Below are 23,557 nucleotides of genomic sequence, written 5' to 3'. Positions count from 1 at the left end.
TTCTCTAGGACCAACAACCAAGTGTATGTTCATTACTGTATGACACACTTTGAGTTTCACTATGAATGAAGAGTGCTGTACAATTTAGATGTATTTTATTATTAATTGTTTGTTGTGTACATGTTGTTTTATTAATTATGAGATATACAAATAAAATAGATTTCATATAATTTGGAATGTTTGCATACACAATAATGCACCTACAGTATGTAGTGTTTAAAAAACTGAATGGTTGCTAACTCATGTTTAACTGCAAAAGAACAAACACCTGAGAATTGTGAAAGTTAGATTTATTTCTTCACCAATCATAACTGTTAGCATAGACAGTTGCCTGCAGTCATGAATCTTGCTAGTGTTTTACCACAAATTCTTTCTTCTTGAAACTCGGACCACCCAACTCCACTCAAACTCCCTTATGAAACAAAGAGGATGATGACATCCTGTCTGAATAGTGGCAAATAAATACAAATGCAGTCGTAGTAAAAACATATAAAATCAATTGGGACCAAGAACAGAAGCAACAACAAGTAAAATATTTTTGACATAGCACAAACGAAGTTTTAGCCATGTTTGCAAATTGCACTGGCACAATAAACACACAAAATGGCACTGCAGGTGTATTGTTGGAAGACAATGAATTTTAGGACTGAAAAGGTTTACAAAAAGCTGTATTAAAACAATAACATTAAAAACTCTCCTTCATGAATAAAGGTTATGAATACTATTAACATCTGACCTTAACTTAGAAATCTTTAAATAGGCTTTGCATTAATACTCTTCCTTATTCATGATGAGCATGATTTGTAACAGCTCTGCCATTTCTACAAATGAGAACCACAGTTATACAAAATCTAGTTAAGACACTGAATTTGAAGCTCCGTATTTCCAGGATTGTTCAGTGAAAACAATGAATTGCATTGTTTTGTCATGAGATAAACATGGTTATCAAAAATCTTGCTTGTTTCTCTGGGCTGTCAGAAAGACATCCCTATATTGAAGGCCAACAACTAAAGGCAGAAAAGCTCATCTGTCTCTTTTGTTTGATTTCACACAGTCAGTTCAAAGTTAAAAGAAATACCTCATAATTCTTTGTTGCTATGAAATAAATATGGATAAAAAGATAAGAATCACTTGGAAATGATGTCAACAATCTGGCAGATAAACATGCACATCCAGTAAAAATAGTGTATAATACTTGAATCAATTCAGAGTTTAGAAAATAGTGGAATCGCCTAAGAGCAAATAAGTAAAACAGAAAGTGCTCAGTCAGGGTTACACAGGCAATAAGTAATCAGCAAAACACACGTCTTGATTCTTCCTCTGCTTCAGTAATCATAGTGGTGTATATATATATGTTGTTGGAAGACTGATGCAACGTGTCACACTTTCGGACAGAACTGTAAGGAATTGTGCATGTTTGTTTTGGCACTTTAAAACAAGGCCCTTTGCAAATACTGTAGGGTGTATTCTAGTGTTAGCAATGACATGATTTGAACCGTGATTGGAGAGTTGAAGAAACCAGGAGCACAGGTGACTGACAACTGTCACAGACACTGACGAACCTCCTTAAGGACACTTGGCTTGGAGAGATTTACTGTGAATGGAAAGATAAAACAGAAAGAAAAAAAAAAAAAATCAAATTAAACTGATTGTTGATTGATTTGAGTTTACACAGCATTAGTGATGAAGATGAAGTTAGTTCATTAAGGAAGCAGTTAGGAAAGTTAGTGCACAGTGAGGAGTGAAGTGTGTTACGCATGCAGGCTTCAATTATAACTCATGATACTAAAGGCAATGCTTAAGTCAGATTAATTTGAATTTTTTTTCACCTCACTCACCCTTATATGTCAACATAAACCTTTAAAATTCCTGATTTTAGAAATACAGTACATAGAGAATAAATTTGTTACAAAAAAACACCAGTACTGAAGTATAAACTGAGCATATTCAGGAGGACGGTGTTCGTTTCTTTTGGTTTGACGTTTGTCGGCATCCCGATCAATCACCAAATAAAATATTGAATTTTACTATCATTTATTTATACCAACATCTCACAAGATATTTTGGACAAGTGAGAGAAAAGGAAAGTTGTATTTCGAACTCTGATAACACATAAATTAACGTAATTTCAGAGCATATCTACAAAATTTCTGACTTTTGTTGCTTCTCAAATATATCTAATCCCTAGTTTCATGTAACATAAAACGCTTCAAAATCTGTTTAAATATATCACAATAAAATGATAACCATAAAAATGGTATAAAAATGTAAAATAAAATACATCTTGTCAAATCTTCAGAAACAGTTTTCAGGCTAGAATTGACAAAAGTTTTTTTCATATCTTTCTAACTTTTGTTGATTTAGTGCATCGCTATCTCCACCCACAAAACAACTCACACGCACATTAAAAAGCTCGGTATTTTCCATGTTTAATTATACCTGTTGATACTTATCACAACAACTTTGAAAGAGATGCCGCCTAGAAGCAAATGTCAGTTTCATTAAAATTAGCGCTTAGGTTTCAGTTTCATGTGGTTCTTGAGCCAAATAGTTATATAACTATCACAAGCTAAGACTTGCCAACTGGATAGATGCTGTATGTTAATTTTACCATGAAAATAACAGCAACTTAAACTGCATAATTGTTTTTTTTTTTGATGATTAAAAAAAAAAAAAAAAAAAGTTGCAAAGCCTGAGTCGGAAAGATGCAAATATCCTAAAAATGATGTAGGAGTTTTCAAAGGCTGCAGGAAACCTTGTACATCTGACTGCAGAAGACAAAAGGGAACTCTGGTGCTTTGTGGCTTAGAGGTGGCTCTTTAGGGTTGCCTCTGACTTACATGATGACTGGAGGAGGCTCCCTTGCCCTTTTTTTTGCCTTTCGCTCCCACCGCTGTGGCGCTGTTGCGGCGCGCCTGCTCGTGATCGAACTCCAAGTCCTCTAGGCGCTGAGTTAAGGCCAGTTTCTGCTGGATGGCCATTCGTAACAGAGAATTCAGGGTCTTCTTCTCATCCTCAGCAGCAGCCAGTTGCCTCTGCATGTCGTCCAGCTGAGTCACATACTCATCGCACCTGAGAGAAAGAGACGGAGGAGAGGAAGGAGGAAAGAGAGGGGGGAAAAAAAGGAAGAAAAAAGAGATAAAACACTATTTCCAGCAGGTGGTGCACTTTGCCTTGAATTGCTACTCCTGTCACATGTTTTCTCCATTCCCCAGACAGCATTTTCCAGATGGGAGGATGAGGTCCCTGTTAGCTGACTCACACAAGTATTACATCAGACAGCTCCCACAATGCTTTGTGTCTTTCTCACAAACACACACGGTTAGATATTCACACAAAACACTTTTGCAGCTCTAAGAATCAACACTAAAATTTAGAATTTTAAAAAGGTGCTGAAAAACGTGTGAAATTAGCAAAATACAAAAATATATTTTGGTATTTTTGTCTTTCATCATGTGATAGATGGTAAAATACATGTCACGTGTTATGGTGTGTATCCTGGAATGCTCGGCCACCAGGATGCCACAAAATGGCTAATTTCATGTTTGTCAGTGAATGAAATGCGTATCAGGGATAGTATATCGTCATACCTTGTAGCAAACATGGCTCGGAGAGAGGAGAATGTGGCGGCATCCTCTTTCAAAGCCTTGAGTTCATTGCGGAGCTTCATCATCGTCTCAGTCACCATGACCTTCTCGCTGTCATACTTACTCTTCAGGTTTGCCAGAGCGATCTCAGCGGTCTGAAGGGAACAAGATGTTACAGAATTATCAATGCCTTGCACTTTTATCAAGTCCACTCATTTATGTGTTGCTGAAGCCAGTTTTTCTTTTCTGTTGTACTTGAGGAAAACACCCTTCCTCTGAAAAAAAACATACACAGCAGGCATGCATACACAGTGGTCTTCTGACCTGTTTGTTGGCCTTGAGCACAGCTCTGAGAGTGGCGATCTGTTCCCTTTTGGTGCTGAGCAGGGACTTCAGTTTGAGAATCTCTGCCATACAAGCCTCTTTGTCTTTGTCTGCCACTGTGCTCAGCTCCAGATTGGCAAGTCTCTGGCGTGACAGCTCCGTGGTGCGGTCCACTGCCTGCTGCAAGTGGCGGATCTGGTCTCGGATGATGGCTACGAGGTTATAGATGTTCATGGGTTCTGGGCGGTGCTCTGGGGCTGGAGCCGGGGCGACTGTGGTGCTACTGGAGTTTGACTTTGCAGGGTCAGTCTCAGTGATCAGTCCATTAGTGAGAAGTACGGAGGAGTGGTGCTCCTTCCCTCCTTCTTGCCCCCTTCTTATTATGGCCTTGCCTTCCTTGTAGTAGTCGAGCATGACACGGTTGGGAGTCTCATTGTTGCACATACATACATGGTTGTAGAGATTGGCTAGCTCCTCACTGAAAGCTATGAGCTCATCCTGCGCCACATTAAGGCTGCCAAGTGACTCTCCTGCAGCCTCGGTAACCAGACGGAGTTCCTTCTCCAGACGAGCCACCTCCGCTTTATCCGTTTGGCTAATCTTCTCCAGGGATGCTAACCTTGACCTTAAGTCCTGGACCTCGCTCTCCAGTCGCGCTCGCTCATCTTCGTACTGTGTCCGACATTCCTCGTACTGTGCCTTCAGCGTCTTCAGCTCCTGCCTCAACTCTCCAGCTTCCGAAACCGCCACAGTGTATTTACACTTAAGGATCTCAGGTCCGTTGATGTCCAGCTCGTAGTAGTCTCCGTCATCATGGCTGTCTCTGTCTTTTTCACTGTCGAGGGCAGAATGGCGCTCCTTACTGGCCTGGAGTTTCCTCATTGCACTGAGATTCTCAGTGAGTTTGTTGACAGTTTCCTTTTGCTCAGAGACAGTCCCATAGGCCTGCTCCAGCTGCTTCTGGCTCTCCTGCAAAGAGTTGATAAGCGCCACTTTCTCCCGCTCCACCTAAAAGTAACAACACAGACATTTTGAGTCATTTGGCCAACTTTGCAGCACCTGTACAAAGTTGGATCACTGGGAACAGAGAATCAAAAAGTGATCGTGACTAAGGTCATAAAGAAAAATAATATTTGACGCACTGCAGTGAAGCTTACCTGACAGCCTCATTTGCATAAATATCTCACAATGTATGTCTGTGATGAATGCAAATGCTGATTTATTACCTAACAGTTTAGTTCAGTCACCATGGAGATTTGTTTGTTCATCGGTGATGTTACAGAAAAAAATACTGGTGATGACTGAAAAGTGCAAGATAATGAAAAATGTAACACAGCCTCTGTGAAATTGCCATCTTCCATCAGGGATGGAAGGTGCTATTTATTTCCAAGAATTATGAGAATTATTAGTCTATTATTTGTAGTATATGTGATTCTCGTTCACATTAAGTCACAATCCCTGCTCAGGTGCTTATATGGGCTTTCAGAGAGCAAAGTGGGTAAACTACAAGCAGGAGAAATCTACTTCAATCTTTGAGTAATTAAATTGAATCATGGGATCAGGCAACACACTTGCAGTAATTATCGTACCTGTACAAGCTGCTGTTTAAGTTTCTGGATCTCCGAGATGTTGAGCTCACTCAGCAGGTCGTCCACCAGGCTAGGAGCCGGTTTGATGGGCTCTCCTCTCTTGTTCACAGCAGCTCGGTTGTCTTCGTCACCTTCGCCCGTCTTGATCAAGCCGTTCTCGAAGCCTCGGATCAGGTCGTCGTTGTCAGGCTCCGTGACGGCGGAAGGGTCGTCGTTGAGTTTTAGGTTGTCGATGGAGATATTTAAAGAGCTATTGTACACGGAGCCGCCGATGGTCATGTAATGTGAGAGCTCTTTGCGCAGGGCGGCCTTCTGCTCACGCTCCGTTTTAATCGTCTCTAAGGCCTCCGTTAGCTGTCGCTCAGCGATCTCTCTGAGCCGCATGGCTTCCTCCAGCTGGCTGTTGAGGCACTGGGAGTCCTCCTCCAGACGGCGGATCTCATGCTTTAGGCCTTCAAATTCCACCTGTACATATGGTCAAAAATAGAAGTAAGACTGAATAATTTCATTCAATTAAGTAGCGTCCACTGTGGTTCCTCTATTAGGTAAGCCTTACAGCTTGCCAAATATTGTCAATGACCATATGACGATAAAATAAAGCCAATGTTTGATTCCCATTTGAAATCATTACAACCTTCAAAAGCATCGGGACAGCGACGTTAGAAGCGAAAAGCAATAATGTGGGTAGTTTGAGTCATAAAAAAATGTTTAAACAGGAACAACAATACTATTTTAACATCACTTCCACCATGTTTAAGGTGCGTAACAAAGTGTGTTTATTTGTCGCACCTGGTTCTGCCTCAGCACAGACACTTGCTTCTGAAGAGAGATGTTCTCCTCTTCCAGCTCACTGTAGTCCTGCAGCAGACGAGTCTCCCGCACCTTGTACTCTCTGATGTCATCGCGCAGCTGACTGCGCTGCAGCTCCGCCAGGTCTGAATTCTGCACACAGAAGGAGAGGAGAAAAAAAAAAAAAAGAGAGGAATGATGCTATGTTATGGCAGGCCGCATGTGAATAAACTCTAATCAAAATCAGTGTTTACTGTCATTGATTGAGGACAACATCAACCAGGCGATGGAAGCTGCATCCTTGAAATTGTCCGGTCACTGTGAGTGAAATGAAGATCAGTATGTCAGCATGTTTCACATACCACCGGGGCAAGACTTTGGCAGGCGAATGTTATGACGACAGGAAGACATGGTCCACTTACCAAATCCATGCTACAGACAGCTCTGGCGGAAGACATCCTTTGTGTCACTCACAGTGGACCATTACATCATATTTCCTGCTGGGTTCACTGTGATCCTGCTTACTGACCCTCCCCCGCTACAAGCACCAACTCTTTCACAGCTCACCCTGACAACAAGTGGTGGTCTGTCGGTCTTGTTCCCAGTCTCAACTTCTGTGAGCTTTACTAAACTTCTCTTCCGTCTTATTTTAATTGTAAGTGACGACATTATTAGAGAGTCATACCATGAGCATGTAAACACAAAAAAACCCCACTTTGACTCAAATTTACTGGCTCTCATTTAAAACCGTGAGATCAAGAGAATGCTCTTTATACATTTCTACCGGTGCGTTTGAATTAAGATTGTAAGAAACATTTAACTATTTTCAAAATCAGCACAAACTTTCACTTATTACCTCTCTCATTTCCAGGGCGATGGATGACAGACGATCGTTTTCAGCTTGTGCGCTGGTGATGGAGGCTTTGGCCTGTCGAAGCTCATTCTGCAACTCTAGGACCTTCCGCTGGTAGAGAGCCTCCTTACTGGCGGACTCCAGGATCAGCGATTCTTCCCTGCTTTCCCCATCTGCTGCCACCTTCCTGTGGGTTGAGTAAGCTTGCCCAAAGGCCTGAGGACAGACAGAAAGAACAAACTCCTTTAAAGAAGGAAAAAAAAAGCAGACATGATCTCAGAACCACAAGCAAGGCCAGAATAACCACCGGCGATAAGATAAGCGCCCTCTTACCCAAACAGTATTTATTCAAAAACACCAGGGGCTTTACCATTACCTGCATTTACCACCAGTGCCATGTTACCCTGGTGCCACACTTACTGTTGGTGTTATTTGATGATGTTTATACTACACACTAACAGAGCATGGAGAGAGATTACTGCAAGCACTGACTGCATTTGAATTTGTTGTACTCATTTCAGCCAACCGGAGGCTGTTCGTCCATTCCATCCACATTCAGTGAATGAAAATCTCCTCGTTCTGATATGGTCTCTTTTGGAAATATGAGTTGAAGAAATCTAAATTGAAATCATAGTGGAAAGTTGAAAATATCAAAATTCAATACGTATCAATTTAAGGGTTTTTTTTTTTTTACATGTATTTTGTTTCATATGTAAATGGGGTGGAAAAACAAAAACCGAAAATGTATAAGCTTCATGAGACTAGAATGAACGGCAGAGCTGATGGATTTCATTACATTGTGTAGGTGTAATTAATCAAGTGGGTGTACAACTTATTGTTCTAAAACTTTTTAAAAGTCATTTTTTTATTATTTCTGAAACTAACCACATATTGTGATCATCAGCAAGTCCTTTGAACTGTTGCTATTCTATTCCACTGACTTGTAGTTTCTAAAGAAAAAAAAAAGACTATAATGTTTTGCAAATGAAAGCAAACATTTGCATATTTTTTGCAAGTTCTTCAAAAAGCTGCTGCTTTTGTAGAATATTCAGTCGCCCAGTAAAGGTTTTTCCATAGCAGAGAGGTGAGTAATGGTGGTGACCACTAGCGAGCTCAAAAATGCAGTAATGACTACATACCGGCCAAAGTGTCTAGGCTTAAAAAAATGTGTTTTCCTTATTGTTACTTCACTTTGATGTTTGAGATTCGCTGTGCAGAATGATGTGAATATGTGTATGTGCGGAGTTTGAGAAGAAGGCTGTTTTCACATTCATCTGCTGAAGTTTCTCGGTGCTCACACACACACGACAAAAAATATTTGAATATTCAGGATTTTTTTTAAATGAAGGAGACAGGGTAGATGTGTTTTTATACGTCTGGAAACAGGACCGGAGGGGATCTTTAAGTATAACCATATTGACAGTCAAGACAACATCTTAACTGCTTAAAAAGGTTGAACAAAGTTGATGTCAGATTCGCACTGACGTAAAGGATTGTAGACATCCAGCCAACATGCACCGACACCGAGCCAAACCGGTGATGTAACCACTACTGTCCAAGGAAGTCCTGAAAACCCACCAAAGAGCAGCAGCTCTGCCCCCTCACCTATATCCAGCCCCGCTCTCTCCCTCCCTCCCTGATTTCTCTCCAGATCAAAACAATTGATATGTGCAACAAGCAGTCAGTCATGATGTCAGCTCTACTAAAAAGGGGAAGTAACAGTCAGAATCATAAGATCGTTAGAGAATGAGATATAACGATGAATCATATAGTGACTAGACTGTGATCTGTGCCGTGAATAATGTAATGTGGACAAAATTGACTGCCATCAACATAAACCACAGAATAAGTCACTGAACGATCCAGGGGAAACAAAGATGAGTTATGTCTTATGTATATTTAGACTGTAAGTCAAACATCTGGGTCATCTTGTGTTTTTGTAAAGTATGACGGCCATTATTCACTATCGCTATCATTATTCACTTTTTTTTGACATTTTAAAGACAAATCAATTGACAAAAAGAATTATTAGTTGCAGCTCTGGATTTATGTATTGGAAATTGTACTCATCGACATGAATGTAGTTGCCTTTTTACAGCAAAGTAAGAGATTGAGTTCTACCTCGTTCACTATTAAAGGGAATCATCTGTGCGCAATATTCTGCATTACGGGCCAGCAGAGAATGAATTGTCACTATCTACTGTAAATGAAGAACACAACTACCTTGGCTGAGTTGAAAGTTGACAGTAAAGACATACCCAATACACTAGATTATTAACAGTGATGGCGGAGGTCTTGTCCATAACAACTATGACTGCTGAGGCCAATGTGGAAGTACCTTAGGATGCACTTCCTCTAATGGTTGATAAGAAGGGCAACATGACAACTTAAGACTGCGCTGAACAGATGGGGAAGCCCCAACTTCTCTCTTGAATCACAGTCAAGTTTTCCTACAAGTTAGGAATATCAGCAGATATTGTCTCTCCTATTTATGTCCATATTTGTGCGATTTCAATAAAGCATTGCTTTATTACGGAGATATTAAGGGTTACAGGTGTAGGTGACAGTACAGCCTGTCACATTGAGGTGTGCTGGTTGCTGCTTTACCCATCACACCTTCAGGTTTACCGAGGCCTTTCCTCATTCTCATATCATGTGAATAATATAATGTTTCCCAGGAGCATAATGAGATAAAATAAAGAAACCATGACATTAGCTGAAGTGAGAGAATCAAATTATTCCACAAATGGATGTGAAGAGAGAGCATTTTAATGCTTAAGTAAGTTTGGTAGCAGCTGAATTCAGTGATGACAGATGAAAAACATCTGGGCCATGAGAGACACTGTAAGTCTCTTACACTGAGAAATCCCCCAAAAAATTGGTGGTGAGGAGAAAAGTGTGGAAAGCAGAGGCCACTGTTGTAGATGTGGGTTTGAAACGTCAATCCAAGGAGCCAGCTAGGAAATCAAGATAAGGAGTGTTTTAAAAATGCAGTGGAGGGACGGATGTACTTCTGACTGAATTTCACATTAAGTCTGAATCATGCCTCGTTTTTAATGCAGTCTAACCCTTTCTGTTACCTTTAGACACAGTTAACTACCACATATAGAGTATTGGTCACACGGACCTGGACATTTGGCATGCTACTGTGGCTGCAAACGTTTGACTGAAGGCCTCAACCTAACATACCAAGAGCAAGTACGGGCAAGTGACCAAAAGGGTTTTTTTAATCTTCAAAGTGAAGAAATGATTAAACTAAGAAAAGGGTGAACAGCATATGATGATGTGTCATAATGGACTTCATTTAGATAGTTAGTTAGACTATGTGGCACTAAAATCTAGTTTGTTCTTGGTACTTTAATAACTCTAAATTATGGCTGAGCTATGAAGAAACAAGACCCAATGGTTGATAGCTAACATCATGGTTCTGATTATAGCTCTGACTGGCACGTTCACAGCCGTTGGAAAACTGAATGTTGACCGTTGTTTACGTCTTGCTAACCGATTATTGCTAATTTTCTCATATCGGTACGAATTTCCAGCAAGTGTCTGCGTGGCTTCTTTTTTTTTTGTGACCTCAGGTTACCTCCTTCAGCTGATCCAGCTCCTGTCTGACCGTCTCATACTCTGTCTCCAACTCATCAAATCGCTGCTTGAGCTGTTGTTTCTCCTCCAGCACCGCCAGCCCGTACTCAGCCGCCTGGATCTTTTCATGGGTCGTTTCTCGCAGCTCCCGAGTGAGACGCTCGACCTCGGCTTGGAGCCATTGCGGCCCGGCCTCTGTCACCAATACCGCCTCGGGATATTCCTGCTCCTCCATAGACATCTTGGCGAACCGCCGACTCACAACTGTAACGGGACCCAACCCTGACTTAGCAGGAGAAACCACCTAGACCACAAATCACTGCCTTCTTTGTTTGAGCCGCATTGTCGTGACTTAGATAGAGTTTAGACCCATCTGCCTGTTTCCGCCGCAGACATCGATGGTGCTCAGTAGAGACGATACTTTTGTCATTCTTGAGGACTTTTCCCAAGCTCTCTTCGTGGAGCTCACAGAGGAAACTTGAGTTGAGATCATCGATTGGAAAAAGCTACCCCTGAGAGACATTCAAATCGCTGTTAGTAGGAAGGGAAATGTAGTTTTAAGTGCGACGCCAGCACCTTACACCGTACGCACGCTAGACGTCATATTGACTTCAAGTACCATAATGCATTGCGTAGTATTGGACCGCATCCAGTGACATACAGAAGATAGCAATACACTACTGTCATCTAGAGGTTTTAAGGTGAAACTACAACTACAGCCTCAAGACAGATACAATATTTTATTGGTTAAAGGCATAATTTGTCATTATGGCAACCAACGTTTAGTCTATAAAATCTGACAGAAAGGGAAAAATGTCCATTTCAAGTTCCCAAAGAGAGAGAGAGAGACAGAGACCTTTGTTTTTTATCAAAGTAGTCCAAAGATTTTCAACTTAAAGTGATATAAAATGTAGGAAATCAGACTGAATGCATATGTGCTTAATGTAACATGATTAACCAATTATCATAATTGTTACTGATCCATTTTTGGCCACTAGACTGATTAATTAATTGGCTGATTGTATCAATTCTATTAGTGATTCAATGTAAATACAGCTACACCGGCACTCAGAACCTGCTCCTACTCCCAAACCGATTGACACTAAACAACTATTTGAAAAGGTGTTAGTATGTTGCAAATGCTGATTTCATACATGATTGAACTTAGAGGAAGTTAAACTGAAAGGTCCCCCACGGTTTCTCATTTCCTCCGAGCCTCACCACAATCTGTAGTCTTAAGATAAACTGTATGAATGTGAAAGTAAAACACTTGTTATCTGGGACTTTCCTCGTGTCTGTGTACAAAACTTGGCTGGGTGGTTTGACAGGGTTCAGGAAGCTGTCTTCTTTGTGTTTGATTGACCTGTTGTTGCTACACCTGCCTGGAGCAGAAACCTGCTGCTGATCGTAAATGGTGTGTATACCTGTGTTTCTGGGTCTCACGGTTCTCCACCTGTGTTGCCGTCCAGTTTCTTACTCTTTATTTTCTCAAATTTTTCTTTATCTCTCTCTTTATCTTTCCTTTTCTCTCTTTTGGCGTGTGTGTGTCTCTCTCTCTTACGCTGTTTAGCAACAGCCTTTGTGTTAACCATTAAACTCATTGTGTTGATCTGTCTCTACCAAGAGGTCATGATAATGTTTCTTTTTCAGGAAAATGGAGGGAACATCATTTTTATCTTTTACCAACACTGTATGTAGCATTTCACAGTCTGCATTAAAGGGTGGTGGCACACAATGTCTTGAAAGAAATTTCCCATTATATATCAGATATTTACTCAATTTAATCTATTTTTTATGAACATTTCCAGATAAATATTACCATTTTTATGCAATTAGCTTTGGACTGGGATGTGGAGCGGCGCTCTATAGGCCCTATCGTTGTAAGTGGACATACAATTTGTCATGCAAAATAATACTTTATTGGGACAATTCCAGTCATCTAATTTATCAACCAATTTGTTTATTCTTTTATTTATTTACGGTATATTTTAAGTTTATAACAATGTTTCTGTTACATTTCCAGCACTTGTGGTTCCATTACTTCTTGCTGTGTTTTTCACCATAGTGTTTGAGGTTTTGGGCATGACATGTGGTAAGTTGAACTTTGTTTTAAAATCGCTTCTAATATTTTGTAAAAATAAAAACTTGTTTTACCTGTCCGTGTTGTTTTTCTTCAAAGGGTAGACCTGTCATTTTAGATGATCTTCTAACCCTTATATTTTGTCTGACAATGTCATTATTCATTTTTTATGTCCCTGTCAGACCTGCCAGCCCATACAAAGGAGTGTAAAGGCTGTCCATTTGATAAAATAGGTAAATCATTTGTAGCAGAGATGTATTGTTAATGTACAACAGTTTAATAATAACACAAATATTAATCACTAACAAATGACGGTAAATGATTCGTTATTGTCTAAAAGCCTATACATGATTTATAGCTAATTAATAATCTTATAGTGATTTTTTTAATGTCAATATTCATTTTCTATAATTGCCCACTGATGTGAGTAACAATATTGTTGACAAGCTACAGTTTCCATAGATATATACCATATGATGAAACAATGACCTTTTACATTCAGACCCGTTGTGCATAAAAATGAAAGTAACCTTCTAACTCTCCTTAGATGTCTGCTTGGGCTTTTGTTTCGCACTTTTTGTGGCCACGGTAAACCTCAACTCATATCACGGTAAAACTATGTGACTTTTCAACATGTGAGATATACAAAAGCCTTGGGAAAATACTATTTCTGTGTTTACACATTGTGTTTTCTTTCAGTCTACACGCTGTCGTACGGATGTGGAATCATTGTGTTTGCTCTTAGCGGAGCAAAACGGAAATACAGCACTCTACGGTGGGTAGTATACGAGAGCAGGTTTTAATTTTGTCTTCGAAGGTTAGAGTAATGGTCTGTGCCTGATATTAAAAGGTTATTTGTCTCTTTTGGACAGGAAGCTGAGACAGGAGAGACGATACTGATGGTAGAAGGGGTGTGCAACCAGACAAAGTGAATTTACTGGCAGTGATATCTGGGGCATTTATGAGTTGTGTTTGATGATATGAACTTAAGACTTTGAACTCTTCTTTTCCCAGAGATGGTGAATTCTGCTAGGAAGTCATATGTGTTTCCATGGAAACCAGCATGATTCAGAGTCTTGAACGATCACAATTATAGCCGAAGATAAGATAAGATGTCTTAGCGAGCTCAGGGATAAACAATAAAAAAAAAATTATATAATTTATGGAATAAGTGAAGCAGACATGCATTTCACTTTTATAAAAAAAAAATGAGATGTGTTATATGTTGTTATCTATCATGGTATTGTACTTAGACACTGTTTCAATTAAAACTTTTAAGTAAAAATTCCTGTGTATGTGTACTGCTTGAACCACACACATCAACACTCATACGAAGTCAAATGCAGAGGGCTTTATTACATGAAAGTAAGGTACATACAAAATTTCAAGTAACAAAAAAAGTGTTTGTTCTTGGGTTCACAAGTCAGATGTAACTCTACCTTCACAGTCACAGCCAACCATATTCTCCGTCAGCACTGGAGGGACATTTAGCCCTCCACCTTATGTAAAAAAGAGGATGTCTTTGACCACACAATGATTGTCGTCACACTGCTGGTATGGTCCAAATGTACAGCTTTAGCACAAATGAACGCTGAATTGTGTGGGTAAACTTTGAAATCAATAACAAAAGACAGTGCTAAAGAGAAATGATGCAACTTTTGCCAACTACAAAAGCTTGAATTGCCTGAAGATGTGAATTGCAGTTTTGTGTGACTTTTCTTTTTAAACCTACCTACATTTGTTTGATTTTTTTCTTCTCTAACTTCTACAAACAACAACTCAGTTAGCCTCTCTCTGACACTGTGGCCATGATAAACAGCTACTTTGATACTACGCCCCACCCAGTTTTATGAGCTACATCAGAACAATATAAAAACATTTCCAGCTGAATGAGGTTAAACAAAAAGCATTTCAAAAACACATGAGAGCATCACATTGTTGAACATGTAACAATGTGTTGTTTTGTATGGTGAGCATCCACCAATCAACTACCAGCAAAGTCAATTATGGCCACGTTTTGAATACTAAACTGGAAGCATAACAATGCTGAGTTTAGGAGTGAAGATATGTGTATTTGCATTTGTGTGTCTCCATTTTTGTGTGTGATGTGATGGATGCTTGAAAGAAAGGTAAATGTGGGAGTCTACTTTTAAGTGTACAGCACAAAATCACATTACTTTGGTAAACACTTAGGGGAATTCACAGTGAAGGAATTTAAAGAGCTGGGTGTCATGTGAATCAAAAACATACTTGACTGTTAATCTTCACCTGCAGGGTTGTGATCAAACGGGTGGGTGGGGCGGGGAAAAAAAGTTACTTGGCATTGGTGGAGCTGCTGAGCATCTTGCGGACGGCCTGGGCGATGGCATCACGATCGATGCCATAGATCTTGAGCAGCTCGTGTGGTTTGCCACAGCGGGGGACATGGGACACAGCCAAGCGATGCAGACTGAAGCCAGACTCATTGACCATTGCTGAGCACACTGCCTCCCCAAGGCCACCTGTGGGACAACAATTCATCACATGAGAGAGATGAAGGGGGAGGACAAATCCTCCCTTGAGGATGCGAGGTCTCAAATATTTGGAGCTTCAGTGACAACAAAAATGAGCCTGTGTACATGCAAAATTCATTGACATAAAGTATTGATGTACAATAAATTGAGAGTTACAAGTTTAAAAAAATGCTCTCGACTACTGAAACACTCTTCTTCCTGATCCAGATGTTAAATGAATTAAATCCCCAGCATCCGACTGATTACAGTAGCCAAATTTCTTTTGTCCAGTCAAATCCGCACCATCGCCCATCCCCACTCTCTTAACCGGCAGAGGGCATGGCTGTCTGTGTTATCTAGGTCACAGACTGCCCCATGGGCACATGCTCAGTTAAGGAAATCTGACAGCACTCTGCCTCTCTGGCTCTCACATTTACAAAATGCATCACAGTACCATTACCTTGTCTGCAATGAGGGCACACAACAGTCAGCCTGCCCTCAGCCAATAAGCAAATGCCACCACATCGCATCTCCGTCACTGAACCAATGGAAACATGCCACCACAACACACCCGAGGATATGGACCAATGACAGGGCCCCAGCTGCATACATGCATTATGCTGTAATGCTTGTTGCTGCTAGGTGGTAGTGGTCATACAATATGCAAAAGCTGAACAATATAAGCATTTTTTAATGGAAACCTACCCTCATAGTAATGGTCTTCCACAGTGAGGATTCTTCCCCTGGTGGCACGTGTGTGGTCGATGATGGTTTTGACATCCAGCGGTTTGATTGTGAACGGGTCAATGACCCTGATGGAGATCCTCTCTAGAAGATCAATTCATTCAGAGGAGGAAACAACATATTAGAGATTTTTGGTATCATAAATGACATCACTGCAACTGAGGCATGCAATTCATATAGTGGTTGTAAGGCTGAGATTTCCCTGATTTTATCCGATAACTGATGATTAAACAAGCATTGTCTATTGCCCAGGGACGTCTGAAAAGATGACTCAAAATCCAATCTACAGATTGATGTTGAAATCATCCTTTAATACCTTTAAAAACAATAATGCTCATGATCAAAGCTTTAAGGATTACACCATACACCATAATAATAATGTCACATTTAAGTCATAGTGAATTTAGACAAATATTAATCAAATATAATCATAAAAAAATTTAACTCAGATTTGTCTGATCTGTTAAATACTTAATACATCGTGTCTGTTTCATCATTTGTTGGAAATGTCAAATATGACATGTATATATCTTACCTACTTATGATGAGAAGCAGTAGATTACTATAATGTACCTTTCTTTAGATGTTCAGCTGCAGCCAGAGCCTCATGCAGAGTCACTCCAGCGGCCACCACGGTCACCTGGTCCTCCTTGCTCTGGTAAACCACCTGGAGAAGGGAAAGGTGTTCATTTTGAAATAATATCTTTCATTTAAAAAATGTCCCTGCCATAAAAATGGACACTTTTTATGTGCACTGCTTAAACAGCTTTCTTACCTTAGCCTGTCCAACATGGAAGTCTTCATTGCTGTTATAGATGATGGCGCTGTCTTGGCGGCTGGTCCGGATGTAGCAAACACCCTTTATGAAGGGATACATGAGAAGAGCATCACCACTGGGACATTTTGACAGCAAATATGCTGTTTTTTTCTGATAAAGAAATAAATAACTATCACAGTTACTGTTGGAAAGCCAGAAAACTGCTTTTACCTTTGTGCTTGCAGCCAGTTCCACAGCCTTCTCTGTAGACACACCATCGCTGGGATAGAAAATGGTTGCTGTGGGAAGGGCCCTGAACATAGCCATGTCCTCTAGACCCATCAGGGAGGGGCCTTCCTCTCCTGTAATATATACATTTATAATGAATTTAATACACCTGACCATTAGGAAATCCTCAAAAATTATTGGCTGGTCAGGTGAGCTGATGCATGCAGGTCCACAGACATAAAGCCAGACTTTGCATGCAGTGTACCTGTGCTAACAGAGGGACACCTGGTTCCCTGCTGACAGCTTCCAGGGCAGACAGGAAGGGAGAAAGAGGGAAGGACTGAGTACTAGCTGTACGTCCGAAGAAGGTAAAGGGTGAGGAAAACACAGGATTAGAGGGAGAAGGAGAGGATTGCAACATTTGCACCCTCACAAAAACAAACACACACACAGACCATTTATTTTACACGTTTATTAGCATTTGGGATACTGTGAAAGTGGGATTTGAAAATTTGGTGCTGTAAGTGGCTGTCATCAGAGTGAGGAAATAAAGGTGAAATCTGTGAGAGTGTTTGGGGTGTTGGTGAGGTGTGGGGAGGGATTAAAAGTGTACACGGTTCATTAACGGTGAGTTTACTAACCAGTGGACAGGCCGCAGTGGGAGCCACATAGATTGATGTTGCTTTCTGAGATGGCTGCCATGCGAAGCTGGTCATAAGCACGGGTGAAAAAGGAAGCAAGAGTACTGGCAAACACGACGTTCCTGTCACGGGCAGCACATCCCATGGCAACACCGACCTAAGAAAGGAATTTATTGTTGATTATTATACCTGTGCAAGAGCACAAGAGACATAACTTTCCTGTGCCAAATTAAATAGATACAGTTCACATGCAGTTGATCCCCGAAAAATCACCCAGAGGGTCAAATATCTGCAGCACAAACCACATTTGAAAGCCTCTTTGAACCAAAGACCATGTTAAGTAAAGAGTAAGTGAGAGAAGTTCCTTTAAAGCTCTAGAGCTTACTTTCCCATATGGGTGGAATCAGTGGCATACCTCCTCTTGCGAATAATTTCCTTTGTCCTGTCTACAAAACGCTACTTGATCCCCTGACTTCTTTCCTTGCTTTGTCGAAAGCAACAACTAAGCATCCATGAAAGTGCAAAAGTAATGATAGATAAACTGTTTTAGATAAATCAATGAAACCTACTTCTGTAAAGGCTGCACTGTACTTGTATAATCTATGTTCCTAATTTTAACAGTTTAGCACAGTTTGAGCATACCAAGAATACAATGTCATTAATAATACATTTATACAATAAAAGCACATTTATCAAAAACAAATCACGTGTTGACAATAGTGTCAATCTCCTCATTTAACATGTAATGGATTTTCATCTAATTTCTATGACCCACTCTCGTTCTGCCATTCAACTTTTGACTTTTCTCATGCATTCAGCCAGATGGTCCCACCCTCCACGCTGATTAATATTTTACTTCTGAATACACTTGTCATGACAGCTTAACATCATACACATGCCTGACCTAGATCGGAGTTGGCTGCTGCTGGAGCCATAACAGCACAAGGAATTAATGTCTGATCTCCTCTCCCCCAAATTATTCATCTAAAGTCAGATAAAAAATAATAATGTGCACAAAGGAAGGCCTGACCGCTGGTGTCAGCAGCAGCCACATTGACCATAAGGAATCAAATGGGTCGTGTCTTTACCTCCTCTTTACATTATGCATAGACAACTCATGTATAATTTAATAACTCCCGGGTGTCCTTGCAGCTCATCAGAGCTGAGAAAGAGCAATTTACTCAGCAAAACTACCACAGTAAAGGAAGAGAATTAGATTTTTCCAATAAACTTAAAAACAGAGAGAGCATTGGACCAACAATACTGTAAAGAGAATGTAAAAGGCTTTGAAGGTAAGTATTTATATTGCAAAAATATCTTTTACAAGCTTTGTGAAAAAGGCTTAATTCTGGAGATTCATGAGCCATCATACCATGTTCTGCTGAGCAATGTAGCACTCCACAAAACGGTTGGGATGCTCATTCTTGAAGATCTCTGAGTAGGTGAGGTTGTTTGTGTCTCCATCAAGGGCCACAACACGCTCATTGTAGCGGCCCAACTTGGCCAGCGCCATCCCGTAGGCCTTACGCGTGGCAATCTATAACAGAAAATCAGCATTAACAAAGTCTGTTGGTTCATCTTTCATGTGCTTCTTTGGCTTCTTTAGACCTTGTGTGAACATACTTGAGAGTAGGCTTAAGGACAGGAATGAATACACATGTACAGGTAACAAACCTTTTCTCCAGCCTTGTAACTGGGTGCGCTGGGCATCCTGACGTTCCTCAGGCTGACCGGAGGGGAGTCCTCTACGGGAGCAGGAGGGTACAGGTGTTTGCTGCTGTTCATGATTCGACTCTGCAGATCCTTCATAACCATCTCGGCCATGTCTTTGGGCAGAGTTTTGGCATGCCAACCCAGCTTATCTTCAGCAGCTGAAACCACATGAACAATGCATCACATTGGTGGACTCAGGCTGAAAAAAAAATGGATTGAGAGCAATGCATTTGTACCTGAGGAGTGGACAGTGATGGACAATTACCTGGAATGCCTTTGCCCTTGATGGTTTTAGCAATGATGGCTGTAGGCTGATGGCGTGGCTGGCTCAGAGCCTTGCAAAGCTCTTCCACACTGTGTCCATCCACAATGATGGCATGCCAACTGTAGACATATGCAACACATCAGAGCCACACATTAAAACACAGTTGGTATACTTTATATGAAGAGTTGGAGCATCTGGGTAGAATGCTTTTTGTATTACCATGGCTTTTTTCATAGCCTTACAGCACAGCACATCCACTAACACTCATCCACACAAAATCAGCCTCTGCTACAATATATATTTCCAAGTTTATACACTATTACCCAAAAGCTTCACAGCGTTTCTGATATTTCTCTACGTGATGCTGCAGGGGTGCAGGGTCACTTTGGCCCAGGCGGTTGATGTCCATGATGGCCACCAGGTTGTCAAGCTGGTAGTAGGAGGCGAAGGACATGGCCTCCCACACAGCACCCTCTGACATCTCACCATCCCCCACCAGGCAGTACACACGATAACTGGGGTGGAGAAAAGGGCAAAATTATACAATTAGTGTGTGTGTGTGTGGTGTATGTTTCGGTAAAGGATGGGTGTTGTATTTGCAAGAAACAGCATATCTCATGAAAATTCTCTCTGACACTTTTCCAGTAGAATTGATTCCTGTTTCATTATCTGACAGTTTGGTTGGTAACAGGTTGTGACATGATAAAATCTTCCTGAGGCCTCTAAAGGTGTGGCTGCTTAATTTCACACCTGCATCTCAAACATGCCTCCCACAAAAATCCCACAATCCTGTAAATGGAACAAATTATAATCTCATTTTAAAGTTCTCATTTGTCTCAAATATTACCCGCTGAGTCCAATTTTTTTCCATATATACAGCAGCTGTTTTATGCAAAAAAAAATTATTTTGATGCCATTTCAAAGAATAAAAATGAAGAAAAAAAAATGATAATAAGGCAAATGGATTTGACTTGTGATAATAAATTAGAACAACAGACTGCGAACAAATACATGGTTGAAAGCACAATATCTGAATTTGATTCTGAGATGAAATCTGCTTGGATGGTAAAAATAACTGAGATATGACTGCTGGGCCTGTGATTATTAGAGCAGAAGAATCGTGAGAGCAGAGCATGTAGCCGTAACACACCCACAGAATCTGGAAAATCCTGATCACTCAAAGGAAGCTTTGATGCAGACCCAAAATTTAAATTAGAGAAAACACTAAACAAGAATGTATAGTACATTAACGCACCAAAATATTTTAATAATTTTTGTGTTGTATGTAAAATGCAGTTAAGTCAGTGTCTACTTATAAATATTATACCTTGCAAGGAATTTTAAGATGCATGCAAATACTGTAAAATTAGATTGTGTGCACATTTGTGAAGGATTACCTGGATTTGTCAAAGTATTTCCCGGTATAAGCCATTCCACAGGCCACACCAAGACCCTGTCCCAAAGAGCCAGTAGTTACATCCACAAATTGCTGCCTCTGAAATAATACAAATCACATAGAGAACAGAAAGATTTACTTGGAATGCAGTTTGTGCTCAGTGAGATGATTTCTGAAGTATAGTACAGTATGTGACAGCTTACAGTGGTTTGGTGGCCTTCCAGGTTAGAGTCAACCTGGCACATGCTCAGCATCTCGCTCTCCTTCAGGAAGCCTGTTTCAACCCACATGGAGTACAGGGCTGGAGCAGCATGGCCCTGTGGGAAACAAAAGTGATCCTCAATCAACATTATTTATCAAAAAAAAAAAAAAAAAACCCACTGAGTTAATGCAAGAAAAAGGTTAGATTCTGCAGACTGGCTCTCACCTTGGACATGATGAAGCGGTCACTGTTGAAGTTCCTTGGGTCTTCAGGGCGGTACTTCATGGTGTGGAAGAAAAGCACAGACATGATTTCTGCCACACTGCAGCATGATGTGGGGTGTCTGGACAACAGAAGAGAGGATGCTGTTAGCCATATGTCAGACATAAGTACACACACATGCACAAAGGAATGTACAGTAATCCCTCACAGATGCATGTGGATGCTACCTTTCCTACAGATTTATCATTGACAGCACATAGATAGAAATCAAGTTACCATTAATACTACTAAGCATATTAGTGGTAGAAAGTGATGCCAATGTTATTATAATATCTTTGTAGACTTGTAATTGTAGATGCAGCCCTTGTAATTATGTTGTGAAATATAATTACATGCAATTTAAAAAAAGGACACACCCTTACGAGTAGTAGAAAAAACTAAATGGTGTGGTGATCTTTGTAGAGTTTCTGATTACACAGTGTAGAGCTATAAAAAAAAAGGGCAAATGACTGTCCAATATGTAAACAAATTCCAAATAATGGCACAATTCATAAATCAAATAACTGCTGTAGGTCTAAAAAATGTCACCAAGAGCTCCATCCAGAACTATGGAGCCTAGAGGATTAAGTATTTTGGCGCGCTGGTATTATTGGCGGGCTGGTTTTTGGCCTATCCCACATATAACGATATTGGAGTAGTTCACTGAAAATGCTCCAACATGACAATGCCAGACTTATTTGGAATTTAAACATAGAGATTAGTCATCGGTAAAGTTTAGAATATTTTAGTTTAAGTAACATTCTGTTAAATATCTTTCAGTGTTTCTTTGTTCCCATCAGTGTCTGGTTGACATTGCAGGACAGTGCTACAGGGAGCTGGGCTCAAATAAATAAACCTTTTGATTCTACAAATATAAAACATTTGTTGTTGTTGTTGAAATGGAGAATATTAAAGAATACTAAATAGAATACTAAAATACCAAAAAAAAAAAAAAAAATCACCATTATTCAGCTGCTCTCTAAAGAGACATTTCTGTAACAAATTGAGCATTTTGATACCATATCGGTGTTGAGCAAATGCAACTGCAATCTACAACAGAGTTCTAACACAAAATTTGACATAATATTTCAACTTATCAATAAAATTTTACAATCCTTTTCCCATTGAAGAACAATGCAATACTCAAGTCTATCTGCAACGCACAATCCACCCGACTCATGGTCTATTCTGCCCGTTACTGCACAAGGGCATATTCAGAAGTCAGAAATCAAATACAATATTTATCTTGCAAACAAAGTAAATTTAAAAAAATTAAAAACCTACATACACCAAAGACCATATTTCAAGATTTTTTTGTCCAGAATATGAAAACTCAATCAACATGAAAAGATTAAATAATTCACTTTTCCTGACAACTGATACTAAAGTATCTTACAAGTGTGTATGTTAACTACACTTCACTCATTTATACATTCAAATTTCTGCGATATGGTGTATACTTCATATGCTACTAAATGTTCTATAAAGCAGAATGAAATATAATTTTTGTGCTGTTGAATATTTTAATTTAATTGATTTAGTTGATAAGAAATCCAGAGCACAATTTATCAAATAACAACTGTGAATGTTCAAGTGTTTCTGTCAGTGGACAAAAGGAAGAGAACAAAGGCAGAACATGCTGTTCCTTTGGCTCTTCACTTGCAAATATGTCTGAGTGTGTATCTGTACATGCATGTATGCAGTCAGAGTGAAGAGGTGTGACTGTTGGTGTTCATCTACGCATGCTGCAAAGAAATATGAAATTTGCATTATGTTTTTTAACACCTTGTGGCTGTGCATATATTTGGTGATGTTTTGCATTTACACTCTTAAAGCTTATGTGTGAAAGACAGTGGAGGCGACTCACCCACTGCCTGCTGCAGTCGTTGCCTTGATGGAGTTGATCCGGAGGCGGTTGGCGATGTTCCTCAGCGCCTGCACTGTCTGCTGGTCAGGTTTGTGGTAATCCTCCATGAAGGCAAAATTTCAAGTTCCACAGCACCAAAAAAAGTAGCCTAACTACAATCCTGAATTTGTGAATGTGTGTAAGA

The 23,557-nt window shown here is 40.1% G+C and overlaps 2 protein-coding genes across 2 annotated transcripts; both read right to left on the bottom strand.

Annotated features, from left to right (window-relative positions):
- Positions 1–273: 273 nt before the first annotated feature.
- Positions 274–11,220, bottom strand: bicd2 (bicaudal D homolog 2 (Drosophila)). The gene is made up of 8 exons (XM_042407283.1): positions 10,729–11,220; positions 7,146–7,358; positions 6,290–6,442; positions 5,501–5,965; positions 3,912–4,919; positions 3,591–3,742; positions 2,841–3,072; positions 274–1,594 (listed from the first exon to the last, which is right to left on the bottom strand). Exons 1-8 carry the CDS (start codon positions 10,966–10,968, stop codon positions 1,592–1,594), a joined length of 2,466 nt encoding a protein of 821 aa, XP_042263217.1. The 5' UTR covers positions 10,969–11,220; the 3' UTR covers positions 274–1,591.
- Positions 11,221–14,163: 2,943 nt separating this feature from the next.
- Positions 14,164–23,532, bottom strand: LOC121894249 (transketolase-like). Its single transcript, XM_042406721.1, has 14 exons — positions 23,374–23,532; positions 21,471–21,588; positions 21,247–21,360; positions 21,045–21,142; positions 19,971–20,162; positions 19,648–19,766; positions 19,344–19,540; positions 19,042–19,206; positions 17,670–17,826; positions 17,032–17,162; positions 16,819–16,902; positions 16,617–16,710; positions 16,005–16,127; positions 14,164–15,308 (listed from the first exon to the last, which is right to left on the bottom strand). The coding sequence occupies exons 1-14, from the start codon at positions 23,478–23,480 to the stop codon at positions 15,121–15,123; spliced, it is 1,887 nt and encodes a 628-aa protein (XP_042262655.1). The 5' UTR covers positions 23,481–23,532; the 3' UTR covers positions 14,164–15,120.
- Positions 23,533–23,557: the final 25 nt, after the last annotated feature.

The sequence above is a fragment of the Thunnus maccoyii genome, chromosome 3 (assembly GCF_910596095.1).
Source record: "Thunnus maccoyii chromosome 3, fThuMac1.1, whole genome shotgun sequence".
Lineage (NCBI taxonomy): Eukaryota > Metazoa > Chordata > Actinopteri > Scombriformes > Scombridae > Thunnus > Thunnus maccoyii.
The sequence above is the reverse complement of the archived record's forward strand: the minus strand, read 5'-3'. Positions and strand labels throughout refer to the sequence as shown.